The sequence below is a fragment of the Macaca thibetana genome, chromosome 10, assembly GCF_024542745.1.
Source record: "Macaca thibetana thibetana isolate TM-01 chromosome 10, ASM2454274v1, whole genome shotgun sequence".
Taxonomy (NCBI): domain Eukaryota; kingdom Metazoa; phylum Chordata; class Mammalia; order Primates; family Cercopithecidae; genus Macaca; species Macaca thibetana.
In genome coordinates, this window is record NC_065587.1 from 26464582 (window position 1) to 26485934 (window position 21353).

General features: G+C 52.9%; 2 protein-coding genes and 1 pseudogene across 2 annotated transcripts in view; 2 read left to right on the forward strand and 1 right to left on the reverse strand.

Moving 5' to 3' along the window:
* Positions 1-248: 248 nt before the first annotated feature.
* LOC126964052 (GPALPP motifs-containing protein 1-like) lies at positions 249-1223 on the reverse strand (annotated as a pseudogene).
* Positions 306-8837, forward strand: LOC126929543 (cadherin EGF LAG seven-pass G-type receptor 1-like). The gene is made up of 2 exons (XM_050745988.1): positions 306-3798; positions 8294-8837. Coding segments are annotated over exons 1-2 (429 nt in total). The 5' UTR covers positions 306-3371; the 3' UTR covers positions 8296-8837.
* A 1781-nt stretch (positions 8838-10618) lies between these two features.
* LOC126929518 (uncharacterized) overlaps positions 10619-21353 on the forward strand; it is a 60841-nt gene continuing 50106 nt past the window's right edge. Inside the window, exons 1-2 of the mRNA XM_050745953.1 lie at positions 10619-12564; positions 15390-15478. The gene's annotated coding sequence lies outside the window, so the exon portion shown is untranslated. The remainder of the gene's footprint in view (positions 12565-15389; positions 15479-21353) is intronic.

A 21353-nucleotide genomic window follows, 5' to 3' on the forward strand; every position in this document is an offset into this window, starting at 1 on the left:
TTCTCATAAGCTGAATTTTTATTTTAGCATTTTTAATAGCAATGCCCTATTAGCTTATTATGAGGGAAAGACTATTTTTCCAGTAAGCCGTATTTTTTCATCCCACAAGACTGACTTTTCAAAAAAAATCAGTTTACTTACAAAAAATATATAATTTTTAATCTATTATAAAAGGAAATAGACTTCACAGTTATTAAAGACAACAGAGTATTTAGAAAAGTTCACAATGATCAGTATTAAAATATACCTCACTGAAATATACTTATAAAAACATTGCTTTTGTCATGTGAAAGTCTGGTGTTTAGTTCTCTAGATTTTTTTATTAGGGCTTTTTTTCTGAGCTTCATTAAACCAATTGACCTTGAGATCCTTATCATGGTCAGATAGTATTCTCTCTTGAGGCTTATTTTTGTCTTCAGCAGCTTTACTCCTTAACTTTTTATGAGGTATGTCCATGAGCGATTCTGATATTTTTGATTCATTGTATGAAGATACCTGCTCAGCCAGCCATTATCTTCCTTCCTGATAATGTATGTTCTTCATCTTCCTTACTGGAAGACTTCCTTGCTTCTTGTGTCCTTAGCTTTCCTTTCCCTATCAGCTGGAGTATGTGTCCAGATTGATCTATCTCCAGACGTGTCATCAGCTCTTCTTTTAAAAGTCCTTGGCCCAAGACGGAAGTCTTTGATTTCTGAAGGAAACTCAGTCATCCATGACTCTTGCAGTGGGTTTAGATGAATCATCATCTCCTTTGGGCAGTTTTTCTTTCATTCTCTGGGCGCTTTGTTCAAACTCTGTCATTACATTATAGTTAACTGGTCCTTTTGCAGGCATTGCTCTGTTTCCTGTTTCCTGGATCATCTCTGCCCTTACTACTTCTCTATGTAGATTTAATGAAACCAGATGGCAATGCAGGACCTATTAATAGGCCTTGGAGGAGAATCATCCTGCAGTTTTTAATCCAGGAGGGAGGGCTGGTCCCAAAAAGCCATCATCATCATCATCCTAATATTTCCTCTGTTTTCTTGCATTTGGACCCGTGTCATCATCTCCAGATTCTTGATTTCCTTCGTCATACAAAGAACTACTGTCTTCATTGCTGTCTGATGAATCTGAACTACTGCTTTTATAATTAGGGGGCAGAGCTGGTCCTGCAGCAGGGCTTGGGTTCTGCTCTTCTTAAAGCCGGGCGGCAGGGCCAGCCTGATCAGGTCCCTTGTCATCTGTAGTGGCGGACACTGGTCACAGATACGAGTCTTTCCACGTACGTCAAACCTATCCAAAAGGGATCCCGTGAACCACAGCCGTTAATTTATTTTAACTGAATTATATTAATATATGTCAGGCTGCTGGGGCTGCCATTTGCAAATACCACAGATTGGGTGGCTTAAACAACAAACTTTTGTTTTCTTACAGTTCTTGAGGCTGGAAGTCCAAAATCAGGGAGGCAACATGGCCAGGTTCCCGTCGGCTTTGTTTTCCTGGCTGGTAGACGGTGCCTCTTGCTGTGTCCTGATGTAGGGGAGAGGAGAGAGCTCTCTGCTGTCTTCCTGTGAGGATGTGAATCTCCTTGTGAGGTTACCCCACCCTTGTAACCTCATCATAACCCTCATCAACTCCCAGAGGCCTCATCTCCCAAACCCATCATCTTGGGTTAGGATTTCAACACATGCATGTTGAGGAAACCCAGTTCAGTTCCCAGCAAAACATTAGTATCTTATATGTTGGGCAGTGAAGTTTAATGTTTTACATTTGTAAGTGGTTGGTCTGTGAGTTAACTGTGTTGGTTTTGGTTGTCTGGTGCTGGGTAACAAAGCAGTTCCAAACCCAGTGGCCTCCAACTCTGGTTGTATTATCTACTCTCAGCGTGGCCAGGCTAAGTGCAGGCTAGTCTCTGCTCTGTGGTGTCCAGGCCCTCCCTCAGGCTTCTGTTGGCCCGGGCCCTGGATAGGAGTGCTGCCTTCTCCCTCACGTGCCCTCTCTAGTGTGGGGCCTGGGCACCAGGAGGAACGTGGCAGAACCTTCCAGCCCTCTTGGGGCCTGGGCCAGTAACTCAAGGATGTGTCTCCTACTCCATCCTGTGGAACCCAGCAGGCTCAGGTCCACCCTGCTCCAGGGCAGGGGAGTGGAGGCCCCATTTGGAGTGGGAGCGCCTCAAGTTGGGGAGGGAAGGAACGCACTCTGTGAGGCCATCTTTCACCATGTCTTTTTCTTCAGACCTTTTTGCCTCATTTGTGTATTTCCCCCCACTCCTTCTCCTTACGGCCACTGGCCCTCTGTTCTGTCAGCTGCAGATGTCCTCTGGGCTGCCCCTTCTCCCTCCGACGTGCTCTGTGGGAGTTGCCGACAGAACTGTGTAACCTCGAAGGCCTCTGGGTTTATGCCAGAGCCACAGGCTCCCTCCCCACACCGAGGTTGTACAATTCTTAATGTGGTGTTCTGAGTCTTAACTTGCCACACTGTCCTGAGGGCCACCCGGCAGAGCAACAGCACCCAGTGTGTGACTCGGGGGTCGTTACTCAGGTGGGAGCTGGGCACCCCCAGCCGGGCTTGCGTTCCTGTGTGTGAAATTTGGCTTCTCTGTGTCTCTGTTTTCCTCACCTGTAAACTGGGGGTGATGCTGGTTCTGTTAGAATCCCTTGGGATCTTGAGTCCACTGCATTTGGATGCATTGGTGGCTTCTGGAGTGGTTGCGTTTCCTTGTTTAGACAAATTACGTGACTCCAAGTCCCTCCCAGATGTGACTGGTGGCTCCTGGTGCTGGGAAAGTACAGCGCTGGGTGCGGAGCTGCCTGCTGCTTTCCTTCCCCATTTCATCCTGGGCTCTCCGTATGCTGCTGTGCTTTGTCGGGCACATTGCCGGGCTTGGGGTGATGAGGTGGCCTCTGGGCTTCATCACCCTCCAAAGGCCCGGACACTTCCTCACAGTCCCTAGATGAGAGGGAGGAGGATCTGGCCCTCTCCGGCTCCCTGCCCGGCTCCTATGACTAGGGAAGTTACTGAGGCCCTGGACTCTGAGGGGTGACAGGGGCCCCACGCTCCATGGAAACCAGAGTGGGAGTTGTCATGGGGGCCACAGGCAGAGGGCCTCACAGGGTGGTGGGGATCTCGTGGAACACAGAATCCGAGGCAAGCCTGGAGTACGTAGACTTTGCAGGCTATTCTGCAAGCCCCACCATACATCTCAGCCTGGGCCTGGAGGTGGCAGGTGAAGGCCCCTGGGCAGCTGCTCTGTCCCTGGGAGCCACTGGTACCCATGGCCTGCCCCTTGCGCATCTCATCTGATTCTGGGCCAGGAACCCAAGATGCCCTTGCCTTTGCAACCAAGGTGCCCCACCGTCTTAGCCTCAGACTCCTGAGTACCTCGCCTGATGATTTGTTTACTGCTGGTTGAGAGGCCGCTGCATGTATTTGTAAAGCGGTGCTCCCCAGTGCCTCCTGTGTGCTGGGCATGTGGAGTTGCACAGGGTGCAGCCGAGCTAAGTGGGCCCCTTCCTGAACCGGATGCTGCTGACCACCATCTCCACGCAGTGCGTGCTGAGCTCCACGACAACATGTGCCTGTGCGAGCCCTGCGAGAACTACATGAAGGGCGTCTGCCTGCCGCACTTTGACAGCTCTGTGCCCTTCCTCAGCTCCACCACTGTGCTCTTCTGGCTCATCTACCCCATCAGTGGCCTGCGCTGCTGGTGCCTACCCAGCTTCACCGGCGACTTCTGTGAGACGGAGATCGACCTCTGCTACTCCAACCTATGCAGCGCCAATGGTCGCTGCCACAGCTGCAAGGGCGGCTACACCTGTGAGTGCTTCGAGGACTTCACTAGTAGGTGCCTGGGATCTGAGGGTTGCTGGGCTCACCCTGGCTTTGCACACGTGTCTGCACATCACATGGCTGAGGGTTTCGGGTGGTTTCCTCTGTCCACTTCCTTCCAGGGAAAAGGGAGGACGGGCGCTGGGTCCAGGTTTGGGCTCCACGAACCTTGAGATGATTTCAGCAATGACACTTTTTTTTTCCTTTCTTGAGACTGAGGCTTGCTCTGTGGCCTAGGCTGGAGTGCAGTGGCGCAGTCTTGGCTCACTGCAACCTCTGCCTCTCGGGTTCAAGCGATTCTCCTGCCTCACCCTCCCAAGTAGCTGGGATTACAGGTACATGCCACCATGCCCAGTTAGTTTTTGAATTTTTAGTAGAGATGTTGGTCAGGCTGGTTTTGAACTCCTGACCTGAGGTGACTCACCTGGCCTTGGCCTCCAAAAGTTCTGGGATTACAGGCGTTAGCCACTGCGCCCAGCCAAAGACCCTATTTCCAAATAAGGTCACTTTCAAGGGTACTGGGAGTTAGGAATTGAGCATATCTTTCTGGGGACACAGCTTGGCCTTGGGTGCTCCTTAGTTGGGGAGCTAAGGAGTTTGGGATTCAGGGCTCCTGGCACTTCTTACCAGCCTGGCTGTTGCGTGTCTGCTAGGCCCACAGGCTGCTCCATGGTGGGAGGCAGGCTTCTCTGGTGCGTTTACCTTTGCAAACTCTTAAGCACAGGAGCAGAGGGTTCCCCACGTCCCACCTGGACAGCTTGGAGGTAGGAGAGCTGAACTGGGTGTAGAATGTGAGTCAGTGAGGAACAAATGTCTGCACAGAAATGTCTGGTCACGGTTAGAAAAACCTCGCTGTGGTTTGAAGTGCACGTAGTTCCCTGTGACTTCGAAGTCTGCGCTGTTGAGGGGAGACAAGGCTGCCTGGCTGGGCTGGCTACAGGTCGTGGGCATCTGTGCATGCACCAGAGGGATGCCCCTTCTGCAGACAGATTGTGGGCTCCATGAAAGCAGGGCTGGACTTGAACCTGGGAGGCGCTCGCTCACCCCTGCATGAGTCTCCTGTGGCCTTTGTAACATTTCCGCACCCGAGGGGCTTAAGGCAGCACGGATTCATTCTTGCTGTTCTGCAATCCGGGCATGGGCAGGGCTGCTCCGGGAGGCCCTGGGGAGGGCCTACTGCTCTGCCTTTCTCAGCTTGTGGAGGCTGCCTGGTCCTCAGCCCCTGGTGCCTTCCTCATCCCACTCCGACCCCTGCTTCCACCAGTGCAGCGCCTTCTGCCTCTCACCCTCCCGCCTCCCTCTTACAAGGGAGCCATGTGATGACTTTGGGGTCATACAATAATCCAGGATGATCTCCCCATCTCAAAACCCTTAATCATATCTGCAAAGTACTTTAGGCTATGTGGCATTACACATCCTTGGCTTTCAGAGATGAGGACGTGGACCCTTTTGAGGTCCATTATTTTGCTAACCACAACCCCGGCATTCAGTTGGCACTTGGTAAATATTTTCCAAAGGCATAAGTAGTGAGCAGGCCTCCCCTTCAGCACTGTGGTGGGGGCCTGGCCGTCCCTGCTGTGACCTGGACTCAGGGCTGCTGGGAGCTGCTGGGGAGTCCAAAGTGAGCCTCTGCCCTAAGAGTAGTGACCCAGATGACCTCGGAGGTGACTGTGCTCTGCTCTCTCATTCCCTGCCAACCACCACTTTCAAGTCGTTTCTTTGGTGTGGACGGACAGAGCCGCCTCTGTTCTGCTCCTGGGGGCCAGGGGGCCAGGTTTATCATGCACCGCTGGCCTACTGGGGCTGGGTGTGGTGGGGTTACACTTACCAGATGGAGCTGGCTGGGTGTAGTGGGGGTAGAGTTTGTATTAACGAGGGCAGTTTGTTCCCCCCAACTCCAAGTGATGATTAAGAATTTGTGCTCATTTTTTCTGGACATTGATTTGTCCCAGGGAACTCTGTCCTGGCCCACACTGGTGTGGCCAGGGGAATTTGAACCGTTGGGGTGCTGAGTAGCCTTTTTCCGTGATGAGCGATGAGCTTTTTTCACTCATCATGGATGAGCCTTTTTCCATGATGATGAGTGAGGTTTTCGCTAGCATTCCAGCTGAGCCCAGGCACGCTGCTGTTTGTAATTAGCACGGTTTTCCTGCATGCTGATAGTGTACTGGGACGCCCCTTCCAGCCCTGCTGTGCACAGCTGCCTGGCTCACCTTTTTCGGTTGTCTTTCCATGTCCAGCAGGAGGTTGGGCAGACCCTGGCCCCGCATCCAGTCCCTGCAACCTGCCTTCCTCTGAGGCATGGCAGGGCCAGCCCTCTCTCTAATGAGAAGCCAAGTTGTCAGTGGGGTGCCAGGCTGTGCAGTGCCCTCTCCCCTGGGTGCAGGACCCAGGCTTATCCAACCCTAATGTCCCCACCCAACCCCACTGTCCCTGGACAAGGCTGTTTCCAGGTTGTGCCCACTCCCATGGTCCCTGGAGAAAAGCAACTACCAAGGCCTGAAGGGCACCAGGGAGCCCCACCTGCCCCACCATGGTACTGTCTTCTCGGTGTGTGCTGGGCCCTGGGGCAGCATGAAGGCCGTGTCCCCCCACCGCAGGACCCCGGGAGTATTGGCTGGGCCCTGGCCCCTTGGGCCGGATGCACCAGCAAGCTCTGCCTCATTTCGGGTCTTGGAGGCCTCCTGAGCTGCCACCAATGTCCTTCTGAAGAGAGCCATACTGCATCACTGCACTCCAGCCTGGGTGAAGGAGTGAGACTGTCTCAAAAAAAAAGTCACATGTGCCAGAAAAACACAGATACACCTGTTGGCAGTCAGGAGAAATGTTCTTTCCTAACACCTGGAATAACATGTTTAATGACCTTGTCTATATATCGATATGTATATATATCCATATGTAGATATATATCTAGATTAATCAATATCTGGATATATATTTTAAGAGACGGGGTCTTACTTTGTTGCCCAGGCTGGTCTTGAACTTCTGGGCTCAAGCAATCTGCCCACCTCAGCCTCTCAAAGTGCTAGGATTACAGGCAAGAGCCACCTTGCCTGGCCAGCCTTTGTCTATATGTATACTTTTTTTTTTTGAGTTGGAGTCTCACTCTCTCACCCAGGCTGGAGTGCGATGGCACGATCTCGGCTCACTGCAGTCTCCTCCTCCCAGGTTCAAGTGATTCTCCTGCCGCAGCCTCCTTAGTAGCTGGGGTTACAGGTACCTCCCACCACACCTGGCTAATTTTTGTATTTTTAGTAGAGATGGGGTTTCCCCGTGTTGGCCAGGCCGGTCTGAAACATCTGATCTCAGATGATCCACCCACCTTGGCTTCCCAAAGTGCTGGGATTACAGGCATGAGCCACCACGCCTGGCCCACACCATACTTTTTGCACTGTTTTTTGTTTGTTTGTTTGTTTGTTTAGTATGTGAATGTAGTTTTATTTTAAAATGCATTCATTTAAAATTCTGTTACTGGGAGAGAATGTTGCTGGGAATTTCTGGTCTTTGGAAGCCCCTGAAGGTCTGTGAGGGGTCCCTGGCCAATGTCCACCCCATGTAGCAGAGGCAGAGGAGGTAGCATGGGCTGTGTGGTTTGTGGGCCACCATCCGTCTAGGGGCAGAAGTGTCACCAACCACATCCTTGGCTGCTGGAGGATGCAGCAGCCAGTCCAGGAACAACTTGCTTGAAGGGTCGCAAACAGAGACCCTCCCAGCAGATGAGGTTCTGAGCATTCCTAGTCTGAGGGCAGATGGGGAGAGAGGCAGCGTGCTGTAGGCCACCTGGCTGCTTTCTCTGGGAAAGCTTCCAGAATCTTCCTGTCACAGAAGAGTTTAAAGTCTGGGGAGGACATCAGAGCAGGGCGGTGCCTGCTGTTTGGGAACTCACAGGCTGGTGGGTGACAGGCAAGATTAGAATCGAGTTCAAATCTAGGGGTGGCCAGACAGTGCAAGGGGTCTGCGTGAGGGGTGGGATGGCAGTGGCAGGCAGGGCAAGTACCCTGTTCAGAAGGTGGCCTTTGGGCCGTGTGATGGCGGCATGCTCCGAATCGCTGACGAGGCTCTGCCATGTTCTGCCATCACACGGGCACGGGTGTGGGGAGGGGGCGTGAGGCCCTGTCATCTGTTTCTAGGCGTCCCACTTGGAAGAGTCCGGCTCAGCCTGCAGGGTGCTCAGAACAGGGTCGGAGGCTGGGAAGGGCTCATGGCTGCAGTTTCATTGACTCCAGGCAGTGCTTTTTAGAACCTCCCCGGCGACCATCCTTAGCTTGCCCACCAGGAGCCGTGTGCCACCGACGCTGGCACAGCTCTGGGCAAGTCGCCAAGAGCTGGGGTATTCTGTTCATGTCACAGAGCTGACCTGGAGTCAGTCGGGTTTTCTTGCAGCAGCTGACTGGCTGGGGTGCGTCCGGGATCCGCAGCGGGCTCATTGCCTCTTCCCTGGCTGCTCAGTAACCTCTCTGGTATCTTTCTCTCACCCCCGCAGGAGCACACTGTGAGGTGGATGCCCACTCAGACCGCTGTGCCAGTGGGGTGTGCAAGAACATGGGCACCTGCGTGAACCTGCTGATCGGCGGCTTACACTGTGTGTGTCCTCTCGGCAAGTACAAGAGGCCCTACTGCAAGGTCACCACCAGGAGCTTCCTGCCCCAGTCCTTCGTCACCTTCTGGTACCTGAGACCGTGCTTCCACTTCACCGTCTGCCTCATGTGAGTGTGCGTCCCACTGCACCACACGGGTATCTTTAGGAAAGGGTTGAGCTGTGTCTGTGCATCCCATGCTTCTAGATCATGACGTCGGTGTTCTCCGTGTGTGGCCTTTGACAGAGGAGTAGCTCTAGGCTAGGCGCAGTGGCTCACGTCTGTAATCCCAGCACTTTGGGAGGCCGAGGTGGGTGGATCAACTGAGGTCAGGAGTTCGAGACCAGCCTGACCATAATGGCGAAACTCCTGTCTCTACTAAAAATGCAAAATTAGCCAGGTGTGGCGGCGCATGCCTGTAATCCTAGCTACTAGGGAGGCTGAGGCAGGAGAATCACTTGAACCCAGGAGGCGGAGGTTGCAGTTAGCTGAGATGGCACCGTTGCACTCCAGCCTGGGAAACAAGAGTGAAACCCTGTTCCGGCAGGGGGAAGGAAAAGAAAGAAAATCACAGTTCAGTAGCTCTGGTCAGTGCAGGCTGTAGGACTGGCTACACAATTTTTTTGCTTGTTTTTGTTCTTGTTTTTGTTGTTTTAAGAGATTCTCATCTCAGCACTTTGGGAGGCCGAGACGGGCGGATCACAAGGTCAGGAGATCGATCATCCTGGCTAAAACGGTGAAACCCTGTCTCTACTAAAAAAAATACAAAAAACTAGCCGGGCGAGGTGGTGGGCGCCTGTAGTCCCAGCTACTCAGGAGGCTGAGGCAGGAGAATGGCGTAAACCTGGGAGGCGGAGCTTGCAGTGAGCTGAGATCCGGCCACTGCACTCCAGCCTGGGCGACAGAGCGAGACTCCGTCTCAAAAAACAAAAAACAAAAAACAACAACAAAAAAGAGATTCTCACGCTATTGTCCAGGCTGGAGTGCAGTGGCATGACCTTAGTTCACTGCAACCTCCGATTCCTGGGTTCAAGTGATTTTCGTGCCTCAGCCTTCTGAGTACCTGGGATCACAGGCACAAGCTACAACGCCTGGCTAATTTTTTTGTATTTTTTAGTACAGACGGAGTTTTGCCATGTTGGGCCAGGCTGGTCTTGAACTCTTGGCCTCAAGTGATCCACCTGCCTTGGCCTCCCAAAGTGCCAGGAATTCAGGCGTGAGCCACCGCGCCCAGCCCAGAGGCGTTTTTGAAACCTCTAATCACCTGTAGTCTCCGACTTCTGTCTTCTGGCTTCAAGCCCATGTAGAGCCTCTGTCCACCCACTGGCCCAGAGCTCCTCAGGAGCTGCTCCTCCTGTGTCCCTGAACCTTCCAGGTGCCCAGACGTTAGCAGGCAGCTGGCTGGTAGTCCTGGGCCAATGAGTGCCCTGAGGTGAGACTGTGGCCCGTGAGATGTCAGTGGGTGTCTCCAGCTCTCCTGGAGAAAGGCTCTTTGGTTTAATGGGAGATGGAGTGGGTGGAGTTCAGGGTGTTCTGAGTGTCCCAGGCATCTGTCGGCCCTCAGATTCCTGCACTTAGGAAGCCACCCTGCTGCTGCCCCACAGTGGATCCTCTGGGTTGGGCAGCAGCATTGGGTGCTGGTGGCATCCCTCCTGGAGGACCTTCTGTTGCAGAGACTGGTCCCGAACAAAACACCCCAGGCCTGCCCAGGCTGTCACGGAGGTCAGCGTGGACAACAGTGGTGGCCATGAGTGAGTGTCTCTCTGGGCATCCATGCATCAGAGCCCTTCTCATAAGAGTCTGTGAGGGGTCCTGCCTGCTGTTGTCTCCATGTCACGAGGAGGAAGCCAACGCACAGAAAGCTTGCCGAACTTGCCCGGTTCTCAAGGCATATGCATGGGGCCCCACCCTGGGCCTCACCCTCCCCTCAGCTTTGGGTCCCTTCTTTATTGCTTCATCGCCAGCGGTGGACTTGTGCTTGCCAGGGAAGTCGTGCAGGACTGTTTGACGCTGCCGCCGCCCACCAGTCCCCACCTGGGTCAACCGCACAGAAGTGAAACCTATCAAAGGGAATGAGGTGTGACCCAGCTGCTGAGTCTCGGGAAACAAGCCCGCATTGAGCTGGTCTCAGTCTTCATTAAGGTTCCTTCTCCCTGCTCATTCCATGCCTAAGCATCCAGTGTACTGAGCAGGGATTTTTTTTTTTTTTTTTTTTTTTTTTGAGACAAAATCTCACCAGGCTGGAGTGCTGTGGCATGATCTTGGGTTACTGCAACCTCTACCTCCCAGGATCAAGCGATTCTCTTGCCTCAGCCTCCCGAATAGCTTAGAGTATAGGTGTGCGCCACCATGCACAGCTAATTTTTGTATTTTTAGAGAGACGGGGTTTCACCATGTTGGCCAGGATGGTCTCGATCTCTTGACCTCGCGATCTGCCCACCTTGGCCTCCCAAAGTGCTGGGATTACAGGCATGAGCCACTGCTCCTGGCCTCTTGCTGGTGTTTTAAATAAAGGTTTGAAGGACGGTTGGGAACCATCAGTTTTTTTTTTTTGTTTTGTGAGACTTGGTCTCGCTCTGTTGCCAGGCTGGAGTGAGTCAGGGCAGGCTGGAGTGCGGTGGTGGCGTGATCTTGGCTCACTGCAACTTCCACCTCCCGGGTTCAAGCAATTCTCCTGCCACAGCCTCCCGAGTGGCTGGGGTTACAGGCGTCTGCCACCAGGCCTAGCTAATTTTTTTTGTATTTTTAGTAGAGCCAGGGTTTCACCACATTGGCCAGGCTGGTCTCGAACTCCTGACCTTAGGTGATCCACCCACCTCGGCCTCCCACAGTGCTGGGATTACAGGCATGAGCCACTGTGCCCAGCTAGAACCATCAATTTTAACTCCAAGAAAAAGGCTGAGGTCAGATGCTGAGGCTGACTCAGGCCTGACTCCTGCTGCAAGAAAATGGATAAACCAACCAACCTGAAGTCAGAAGGAGTTCCTGCCGCTGATCTCTGATGGTGGAGACACCCAGCTAGCTCGGGAACCAGTCCCAAGCTCACTCAGGAGGTTTGCCAAGTTTTCTGAAACCGGGGAGGTTGGGGAGGTATTGTGGTGATTTGGGTCTGAAGACCCCCTGCCTAGGCCCCAGGTGAGAGAAGCATTTCTGAGAATGTGGTGATATCCTGCTGGAGAGGGTGTTTTTTTGCTCTTCGTCCTCTTATGTTCTGACAGGCGTGTTCATAGCTCAGGCATCTGTTCATTCATGCCCAGTCCTTCCATTTGTTCACACATCCCATATTAAGCGCTAATGTGAACCAGATCCCCTTTGGGCTCTGGGATGCAGCAGGGAGTGAGAGCTGCAGTTCCTTTCCTTACGGTTTGTACATTCTTAGAAACCAGTGAGTGAACAGCATGATTTCAGAAATTAACTGAGTGATACCATAGGCTGATGGGAGGTGGGGGCAACTTACAGTAAAATGAGTCAGGGCAGGCACAGCTGGGTTGACCCCTAAGAGATGTGCAAAGCCTGGGAAGATTGTTTCTGGCGTAGGGAGCAGCTGTTGCAAAGGCCCTGGGGTCTTTTTAGCCCGTGTTTGGGAGCAAAAAGATGCTGTTATAGCTGAGTGCCACGAGGAAGAGGCCCTAGGAGGGGTCCTTCCACAGGATCATCCCCACGTGGGAAGAACCAGGTCCCCATGCCCTAGCGCACACACGAGGGGATCTGTTCACAGCAGCAGCAAATGTATGGCACATGCTTCCTGTCCAAACACATCTGTAATGGGTGTCCTGGCTGTGAGTCGTACTTGTAGCGTGTTGTGCAAATGGGATATTTTCACATTCTACAGGCCATAGTAACCACATTCCTAATGGATTCTGGTTTGCTACTTCCAGAAAAGAAGGCTGCTCATCAAGCTTGATGGGCTGTCTGCTCCTATGGGAAGGATGCATGCCTGAGACCATTCTTTCCTGACTTGTGGCCCCATATGCTTGCCCTTCACTGGCTGGGCTTGTCACTCCTAAGCAGCCTTTTGACCCTGGGGTCTTCATCCTGTATTGTGCTTCTGCTTGACTCCGCAGGTTTGCCACCCAAGAAAGTGGCCTGCTGCTCTACCACAGCCGCTTCAATGAGGAGCATGACTTCATCACCCTGGAGATTGTAGACGAGCAAGTGCAGCTCACCTTCTCTGCAGGTGGAGCCTTTTCCCTAGGGAGGGCAGCTCTCAGCAATTCACAGATGCTTTGTGGGTTAAAACGACCCTCGCCCTGTGCAGCGCCTCCAAGCTGCTTACCTTTTCATCCTTCAATTGTAGGTCTAGGAATCTCTTTGAAGAAATCCAGAATGCATATAAGTATGTTCATAACAGTGTTATTTGTAGTGTGGAAATGTGGACGATCTGGCTCATGTTTTCAGAAACCAAAGAACCATTAAATTAAGTGCGATACATCTCTAGATTAAAAATACTGATGCCGGCCGGGCACGGTGGCTCACGCTGGTAATCCCCACACTTTGGAAGGCTGAGGCGGGTGGATCACCTGTGGTCAGGAGTTCGAGACCAGCTTGGCCAACATGGTGAAACCCCATCTCTACTAAAAATACAAAACTTAGTCGGGCATCTTGGCACATGCCTGTAGTCCCAGCTACTTGGGAGGCTGAGGCAGGAGAATCTCTTGAACCTGGGAGGCGGAGCTTGCAGTGAGCCGAGATCACGCCACTGCACTCCAGCCTGAGAGACAGTGAGACCCTGTCTCAAAAAATATATATGTTTTTATATATATTTATATGTTTTAATATATATTTGTAGGTATTTATATATGTTTATGTATTTATGTTTATATACTCTTATGTTTATATGTTTATATATATGCACACATATATATGTATGTAGATACATTTTGACAAGGCTGGCCAGGCAAGATGGCTCTTGCCTGTAATCCTAGCACTTTGACAGGTTGAGGTGGGCAAATTGCTTGAGCCCAGAAGTTCAAGATCAGCCTGGGCCACATGGTGAGACCCCAGTCTCTTAAAAAAATATGTATATATATTGAGAAGGTCATTAAACATGTTATTCCAGTTGTTAGAAAAGAATATTTCTCTTGACTGCCAACAGGTGTGTATCTGTGTTTTTCTGGCACACATGACTTTTTTGAGACGAAGTCTCACTCTTTCACCCAGGCTGGAGTGCAGTGGTGCAATATTGGCTCATTGCAGCCTCCACCTCCCAGGTTTAAGCAGTTCTCCTGCTTCAGCCTCTTGAGTAGCTGGGAATACAGGCACATTTCACCATGCCTGGCTGATTTTTGTATTTTTAGTAGAGATGGGGTTTTACCATGTTGGCCAGGTTGGTCTTAAACTCCTAACCTCAAGTGATCCATCCACCTTGGCCTCCCAAACTGCTGGGATTACAGGCGTGAGCCACCATGCTTTGCCTGCCGCACGTTACTTTTAGGAGGAATTCTGCCGTCTTCTCTACCTGGAAGTTCACCAAGATAGCTCAGAGGTGCTTCTGTCTCTGGAACCCTGGCCTGTGTTAAATGACGTGTGTAATGATGGGGGATGGAGCTTAGTTTTGTGTATGGAATAAAGAAACTGAGGTACCCGTAACAGCAGCTGACCACCGTGGGAGAGGTGGCCGCAGCCCTCCGCGCTTTGTGAGGTGAGATTAGGTTATTCACCTGACTGGGTTCCTTGACCCATGCCTCTGTTTCCAGAACTACTGCTGGTTCCTGGAGATGGCATTCCCTGCCTGGGACCTGGGACCAACCGCACTGGTTGGGCCTGGGCACCACTTTGGTGCCCCTGAGGCTCCTTCCTCCCGGCTGCTGGTGACTCAGGGTTGTACCACAGAATCCTTGAGGGGACTCGCCTGCTCCAGTGTGGCAGGAGCTCGAGGGGTAGAAGTGACAAACATCCCGAAGCAGAGATGCACAAGAGACATGTCTGCAACCTCACGATGGGATGTGCTATGTGGTTTAAAAGTTGATAAAAACCTGAGATGACATTTATGTGATTAAGTGACTTAAAGGGGAATCGATTTTGATAATTTTGTCCATGCTGATGCAATGCATAGGAAAAGTGATTCGATTCCTGCTGCGGTGTAGGCATGACTGCTGCTAGTACAAACAGATGAGTTTTCCGTGTTTACATTTTTTCGTATTTAGAAAAGAGGAACAAGGCCACACGGGGTGGCTCACACCTGTAATCCCAGCAATTTTTTTTTTTTTTTTTTTTTTGAGATGGAGTCTCGCTTTGTCATCCAGGCTGGAGTGCAGTGGCGCAGTTTCGGCTCACTGCAAGCTCCGCCTCCCGGGTTCACGCCATTCTCCCGCCTCAGCCTCCCAAGTAGCTGGGACTACAGGTGCCCGCCACCACACCTGGCTAATTTTTTTTTTGTATTTTTAGTAGAGACAGGGTTTCACCGTGTTAGCCAGGATGGTCTCGATCTCCTGACCTCGTGATCCGCCCGCCTCGGCCTCCCAAAGTGCTGGGATTACAGGCGTGAGCCACCGCGCCCAGCCAATCCCAGCAATTTATAGGAGGCCGAGGTGGGCAGATCATGAGGTCAGGAGTTCAAGACCAGACTGGCCAACATGGTGAAACCCCATCTCTACTAAAAATACAAAAATTAGCCAACCATGGTGTAATCACAGCTACTTGGGACACAGAGGCAGGAGAATTGGTTGAACTGGGGAGGCAGCGGTTGCAGTGTGCTGAGATCACACCACTGCCCTCCAGCCTGGGCAACAGAGCAAGACTCCATAAAAAAAAAAAAAAAAAAAAAGAAAAGAAAACAAAAAAACAAAACAGAAAAGAGGAACAAGAATTACTTTTGTAACCAGAAAAGAAAATAGATGGAGTGGTGGGTGCCTCCCACCATGGTGTCATGGGGAGGGGAGGGAGGATGTGGCCATGTGCACCTGTCGTCTTGGCCACCCAAGGCCTCACAGCCCAATCCTTGGTCCCCAGTAGGCCTTGACAACCATTGCTTTCTCTCTGGGTCTCCCTCCCACCATGCAGGTGAGATGATAACGACTGTAGACTGAAGGTTCCTGGCAGTGTGAGTGACGGGCAGTGGCACTTGGTGCAGGTGCATGCGGCACTACAAGGTAAGATGGGCCCTACCACTTCCATCTAACCCCAGGGCGACTCAGGAAGGTGCCTTGGGGCCGGGCGTAGTGGCTCACGCCTGTAATCCCAGCACTTCGGGAGGCTGAGTTGGGTGGATCACCTGAGGTCAAGAGTTTGAGGCCAGCCTGGCCAACATGATGAAAACCCATCTCTACTAATAATACAAAAATTAGCTGGGTGTGGTGGCGGGCACCTGCATTCCCAGCTACTCAAGAGGCTGAGGCAGGGATGAATCACTTGAGCCTGGGAGGTGGCAAATGCAGTGGGCCAAGATCGCGCCCCTGCACTCCAGCCTGGGCAACAGAGCGAAACTCCTTAAAAAAAAAAGGAAGGCAACCTGGTAGGTTTTCTGTCTTAAGACATTCATGCTCTGAGATAGGTTTAAAATGTGCTATTGGAAAAAGTGGTTTAGGAAATGCACATTTGTGGAGGGTCTGTGTTAATACACCTGAATTTTCTGCTGGGGGCATAGTCCCTCACGGAGCTCTGGGCCGGGGAGGCATACAGGGACCCTGGAGACCACCTGTGCCAAAGGAGGGACACAGAAAGGGCTTATTCCTTTGCAGCCACCTTGGCGAGAGTCTTTACTAGTGGCCGAAATTCCAGACTGTTTAGACACAGCTCTGTAGTCAAAACTGTCCACTCTACCTGGATGTAACTGGAGAGCCAGAACAGTTTCCAAGGAAGTGCCGTGAAAGGCTGGGTGGTTTTGGTTTTACTTTATTTTGCTATTCCTTATCTTGTAAGGAAACACATCATTGGTTTTTGCATCAGAGTGCCGTGCTTTCCATTGCTGTGATTTTGCAAACCCCTTCTCTTGGGGAAGCTCCAGGGTGTGCCACCATTTGGTCATGGGCCTGTGTTGGTCTTATCAGCTGCTCCTGGAGCCTGGCCGTGTCCCCGTGTGCTTCCCCTTCCCAGGCTTCCACAAGGCCAGGGCCTAAGCTTGGCCAGCAGACGAGGGCTTCTCTGTCCTCTGTGAGAATTGAGCCAGTCCTATGGAGTCAGCGTCTTCCTTCTTTCACAGCCAGTGTGCCTGGCTTTGACTCACCAGCAGTTGGGGTCCAGCCACTGGGCCTGAGGTCACAGCACCTCTTCCACCAGCTTTCACTCTCCTTTCCCTGCTGGCCACCGCCATGTCTCCGCCTCCCTAGCATGCCCCTCACATCTGCCTTGAATGTCCCATCATCTCCCAGGCATGCCATACAGACTCCAGGTAGTGGTCACCTGCACACCGACCATGGTGGTTGTCCTCTGTCCAATCAGTGCTGGCCCAGGGCAGGTGGAGTTAGATAGCCTCACTTGGGATGAGAGTGCATGGAGGCTGGTGGGGTGTGTGAGCTGAGTGCTTGCTCGGGATGTGGGGGGATATTGAGAGAAGGCTGGCAGGTGCCTGGGCAGAGTCTAGGATGCCACACATTGGATGTTACCCCTCGTGGGGCCTGGCTAATGGTTGGAGAACCTTGTGTGCTTGACAGCAGCGTAGGGGATTGTGGGGTGAGGGGCTCAGGTCTGAGCAAGCGGAAGAGAGTGGGCCTCACAGGTGGATCTGTTTACCGCCATTGTCCTCCCATTGTCCATTTCAAAGACTGAGACTTTTCTTGACACAGTGCTGTCCTGTGGCTGTGTGGGGCAGTGCTAGCCAGTGTGAAGTGTGTTCACCTGGGCGAGCTGCGCGGGTGGCCCCTGTGTCCTGCCTGGCACAGACTACCTACTCTGACCCCCCTCTCCCCGCGGCCCTTCCTGTTGTGCCCTTCCAGCCTACTGGGGCTGGACACCAGAGCTCGACGCTCCCTGGGGTGGTGCTTCCGGAGGGCCGGGCCACAGGGGACCCTGGAGACAGTGCCCCATCGTCAGGGAAGCATAGGGCATAGGTGGTGCATTTTCCTTTCTGCTCCTATCAGAAAACCAGGTCCAGGGAGGAACGTTTTTTGCTGGGCATTGGGTGGGCAGGGGGAGGTTGAGTCAGCCTTGGTCTCCCCATCAGTGCCTGTCACCCCAGAATCATCATCTGCTGATTACAGAAGCAACAGTGTGTCCACAGTTGCAGAGGGACTGGCAGCCAGAACGCTGCTGTGGTCACTTCTGTCCACACTCGGCCCTGGCTCTGAACACAGTGTTCACTGCTCCGCCTGCCGCCACCCCCTTCCAGATGCTCAGTGGAGCAAAGTCCCCATGCAGGACGCCACCGGCATTGTCCAGGAGGAGAGGGACCTCATGTAGGAAGATAAGCAGAGGGCGGTGGATTACCGGGGATCCACAGCTTCTGTGTCTAGGGCCAGGTCCTTTCAGCAGTGCCTGAGCAAAGCCCCCCCTTGCAGGATTAGGCCTTTCCTGCGAGCGCTACATGTTTCTCTCTCTTGCCTGAGGTTATTTGATGGAGGAAACCGACCAGATTTTACTGTGTTTTTAGGCGTCCGTTAGGAGGTCTGACGGGGCCATGCACAAGGAATGTGTTAGCAGAGATTATGAGCATCTGCTGGTGGGAGAGACGGCACCGCTGTTCCATGACCTTGTCTCCGAGTGGAAGCTCTGACAAACCCAGGTGCAGAGGCCGCATCTGGAGTGCGCTTGAGTCGCAGGCAGGACCAGTCAGGTTTTGAGCAGTTTGGGGGCCTGGAGGGATGGCAGTGGCCGGTCTGAGGTCAGGAAGACTGTCTTCTGGGGGCTGGTTCCTCTCCTCTCTGGGCCTCCAATGTCCCGATCTCCGGCAGCCACCTTGGGGGTGACCTTGGGCCACCAGGGAACGTTTTGGGGAAGAGGACAGGCTCAGGGTGGGAGGGGACCTCCACAGGGAGGAGGTGTTGGGGTCAGACAATGAGGGGTGTGCAGGGCCATGGCCAGTTGAGAGGGGCTCAGGGCTGGGGCTACAAGGGTGGTCTCAAGGGCAGTGGGTAACAGCTGAGGGAACCTCCTGCACACACGTTCCCGCCTGCCTCCGCTCATGCAGAGGGTCACCCCCCACCCGGCCTGGCTGTGTCCTTTCCCCAGCGCGCTTTATTCACCTGCCGCGCCACCTCGCTGGTTTTGGTTTTTGTGTTTCGGGGGATGATTAAGAAAACATATTTGAAGAATGTCAGCATACAACAACAGTCCGGCAAGGGTGGAAGCACTGCTGGGGGCCGTGCTGCTGCTCACCCGCCTCTCTTCAGCCTCGCTCTCTGCCCCCCACCCTCCAGAGCAGCTGTGTCTCTGAGGCGTGGGCCACCTGCATTTTAGGTCTGAGTACGACCTCCTGGGTGTCGCCTGTTGGAGTGACCTCCTGCACTGTGTCCATGCGTCACCTGCGGGCCTCGGGACCCTTCTCCTGTCTGCCAGTGCATGGTGACTGGGAGCTGCCAGGCTGGTGGAGCAGTCAGGGTCCCCATAGGAAGCAGATTGGGTGTTCCAGTGGGACCAGCCCTGGAAGGGTTATTTACAAAGGCCTGGGCAGGGCGTGGGGCATCATGAGGGGTGACGTGGGACCCAGAGCTGGAGGCAGTGTTGTCAGAGTTGCGACGGCCCGTTGTCCTAGAGCATCAAGGGAAAGGGCAGAATGGAGCCCAGAAAGAAGGGGTCACGGTCAGAAGCCATGGGAGAGGGGCACGGCCAGCCTGGGGCACTCCTCACACCCCTCGCCTCCCTCGCCCTATCCTCCCATCGGGCTCCCCACAGGGCAAAGCCACCTGAAGCCACGGGGCTGGGAACCTTCCCAGGCAGGGAGCAGGCAGAATCTATTTTTCCTTTCTGCTTGATTACATTGTAGACGAGGTTTATTAGTCTAATTCACCTTTAGCAAAACCAAAGGCTGCATTGGAGTCTGACATTTTTCCAGGAAGGTCTTCTCAAAGGCAGGCATTTGTGCATTTGTGTGGAGCTCCGCCAAGCACAGGTGAAACAACACAGCCCTCACTCCCACAATCACCCCGGGAGGTTTGGGGCTGCGTGGAGCATTTTCAATCATTGCTTCATCCCAGGCATTTTTTTTTTTTTTTTCCCCTCAAGGATATTTTGAAGGTATTTCCACCACTTGCAAAAGGGCAAACGTGTCTGACGGAAAACATACTTCCCCCTTGAAATTTTGGTTTTGCCTTCATTAGATTTCAGTGTTTCTGCTCCCCTGTTGCCCTCGGCATCCTGGGTGTTTGGGAGGTTTGGGGAGAAACTTATTCCCTGTGGAGACAGAGCTGGGGAGGGGCTGTCTGGAAGGACAGGGACCCTCAGGGCTCCACTCAACAGACATTCCCAGACTTTGCTTCCCTGGGGCCGCCTGCAGGGATCACATTTAGACTCCACTTTGTTCCAGGAGGTCACAGCAGGGTCAGAGGCACAGACATGCCAACAAGATGTTGAACCAGGGTGGCTCGTGCCCACCTGGCCCAGGTATCTTCCAAAGCCAGCTGAGCCTGCCCAGAGCCTGCAGGACGACCTCCTGGCCAGCTGTGGAGGCAGGGACATGCAGGGGAGGTGGTGTCTGACATGGACAACAGGCAGTGTGGTTCTCTGGGTACTCTGAGCTATGAGGTGGGGCGCCAGGAGGCCCAGAGCTGCTGGGAGATTCTGCATGAAGCAGGAACGTGGGAGGTGGTGAGCAGCCACACCGGGATTCCCCACCTGGGCGCTGCTGCCCCTTGCAGGCGATGATCCTTCATTGTGAAGCCTGTTCTGGGCAGTGTGCCTGGACTCTGACCACTAGACTTCAGCTGTGCTCCTAACCCAGTTTTGACAACCAAGAGGTCTGCATCATTGTCATGCCCCTGAGGTCGTGCCCTGGATAAGAACCACTGGGCTAACTCTGCTGAGAGGGAGTCCTCGTAGCTTCAGGTGGAGATGCGAGACCCTGGACCAGGGGTTGAGGCAGCAGGCTCTACAGGTGGCAGGTGGCCTTCAAGGGGCCTTCTGCGACCATCACCTGGCCAGGGTCAGTACTGTGTTGGCCGCAATCAACATGCTGGCCACGTGTGGCCAGACCACAGCGGTGAAGCCCCATGCCTGAACTGGCTACTAGAGTCGTTGGGATTCTGCCTCAGCAATTTGGCTTCCTCCAGTTCTGGTGATTCTGAGATAGTGCGGGGTTGTCTTTGGCACATTGCAGAAAGCGGTTTTATGAGACAGCATGAGTTCTGGTTGCAACAAACCTCCTCTCGAGGACCAGCCTCTGCTTATGTTCAGCAGAGGATCTAAGTGCTTTCAAATTTCCATGACCTTGAGATGACCCCTAGGTCATGCTGTCATTAGAGATTGCTCACCTGTTCCTTCTCAGGTCATTCAAAACCTCTTTGGTTTAAACCCCAAAGTCCCGAGGAGAGTGAGGTGTGACCAGTGCCCCCAGAGCACCCCTGGGGAGGGAAGCCTCTCCGTTTCTGCAAATGTTCTAAAAATCTCAAGGGCTTCCATCTAGTGGCTTGTTTCAGGCTGGTTTTGATGGGACTTTCTGGGCTCTACAGATCTGCCATGGTTAGACAGTTGTGTGGTCTCCTGGGTGGGGCCATGTGGCCTTCCCTTTCCGTTCCTCCCTCTCTCCCTTCCATGTTAATTGAGTGTCAACTACATGCACAGAATCGAACTTACAGAAGTGAACACCGAGGTAGTTCACTAAGGTATTTCATAGAATATAAGGTCCTCCGACAGGGGAACGTCATACAACCATTGCCAACAGTGCAGTGGAGTTCTGTGCACCGATGAGGGGAGGAGCGCCCAGGATATTGTTGCTAGATTTTAAAAGCCCTGGTTATAGGGTGTGTGTGTGTGTGTGTGTGTGTATGCATATGCATGTGTGTGTTTTTGTTTTTGTTTTTTGAGATGAAGTCCTACTGTGTCGCCCAGGCTTGAGTGTAGTGGCACCATCTTGGCTCACTGCAACCTCCACCATCC

Bases quoted from the DNA above. Each gene is read 5' to 3' on its own strand.
- LOC126929543 (XM_050745988.1), top strand. From the start codon at position 3,372: ATGATTTGTTTACTGCTGGTTGAGAGGCCGCTGCATGTATTTGTAAAG.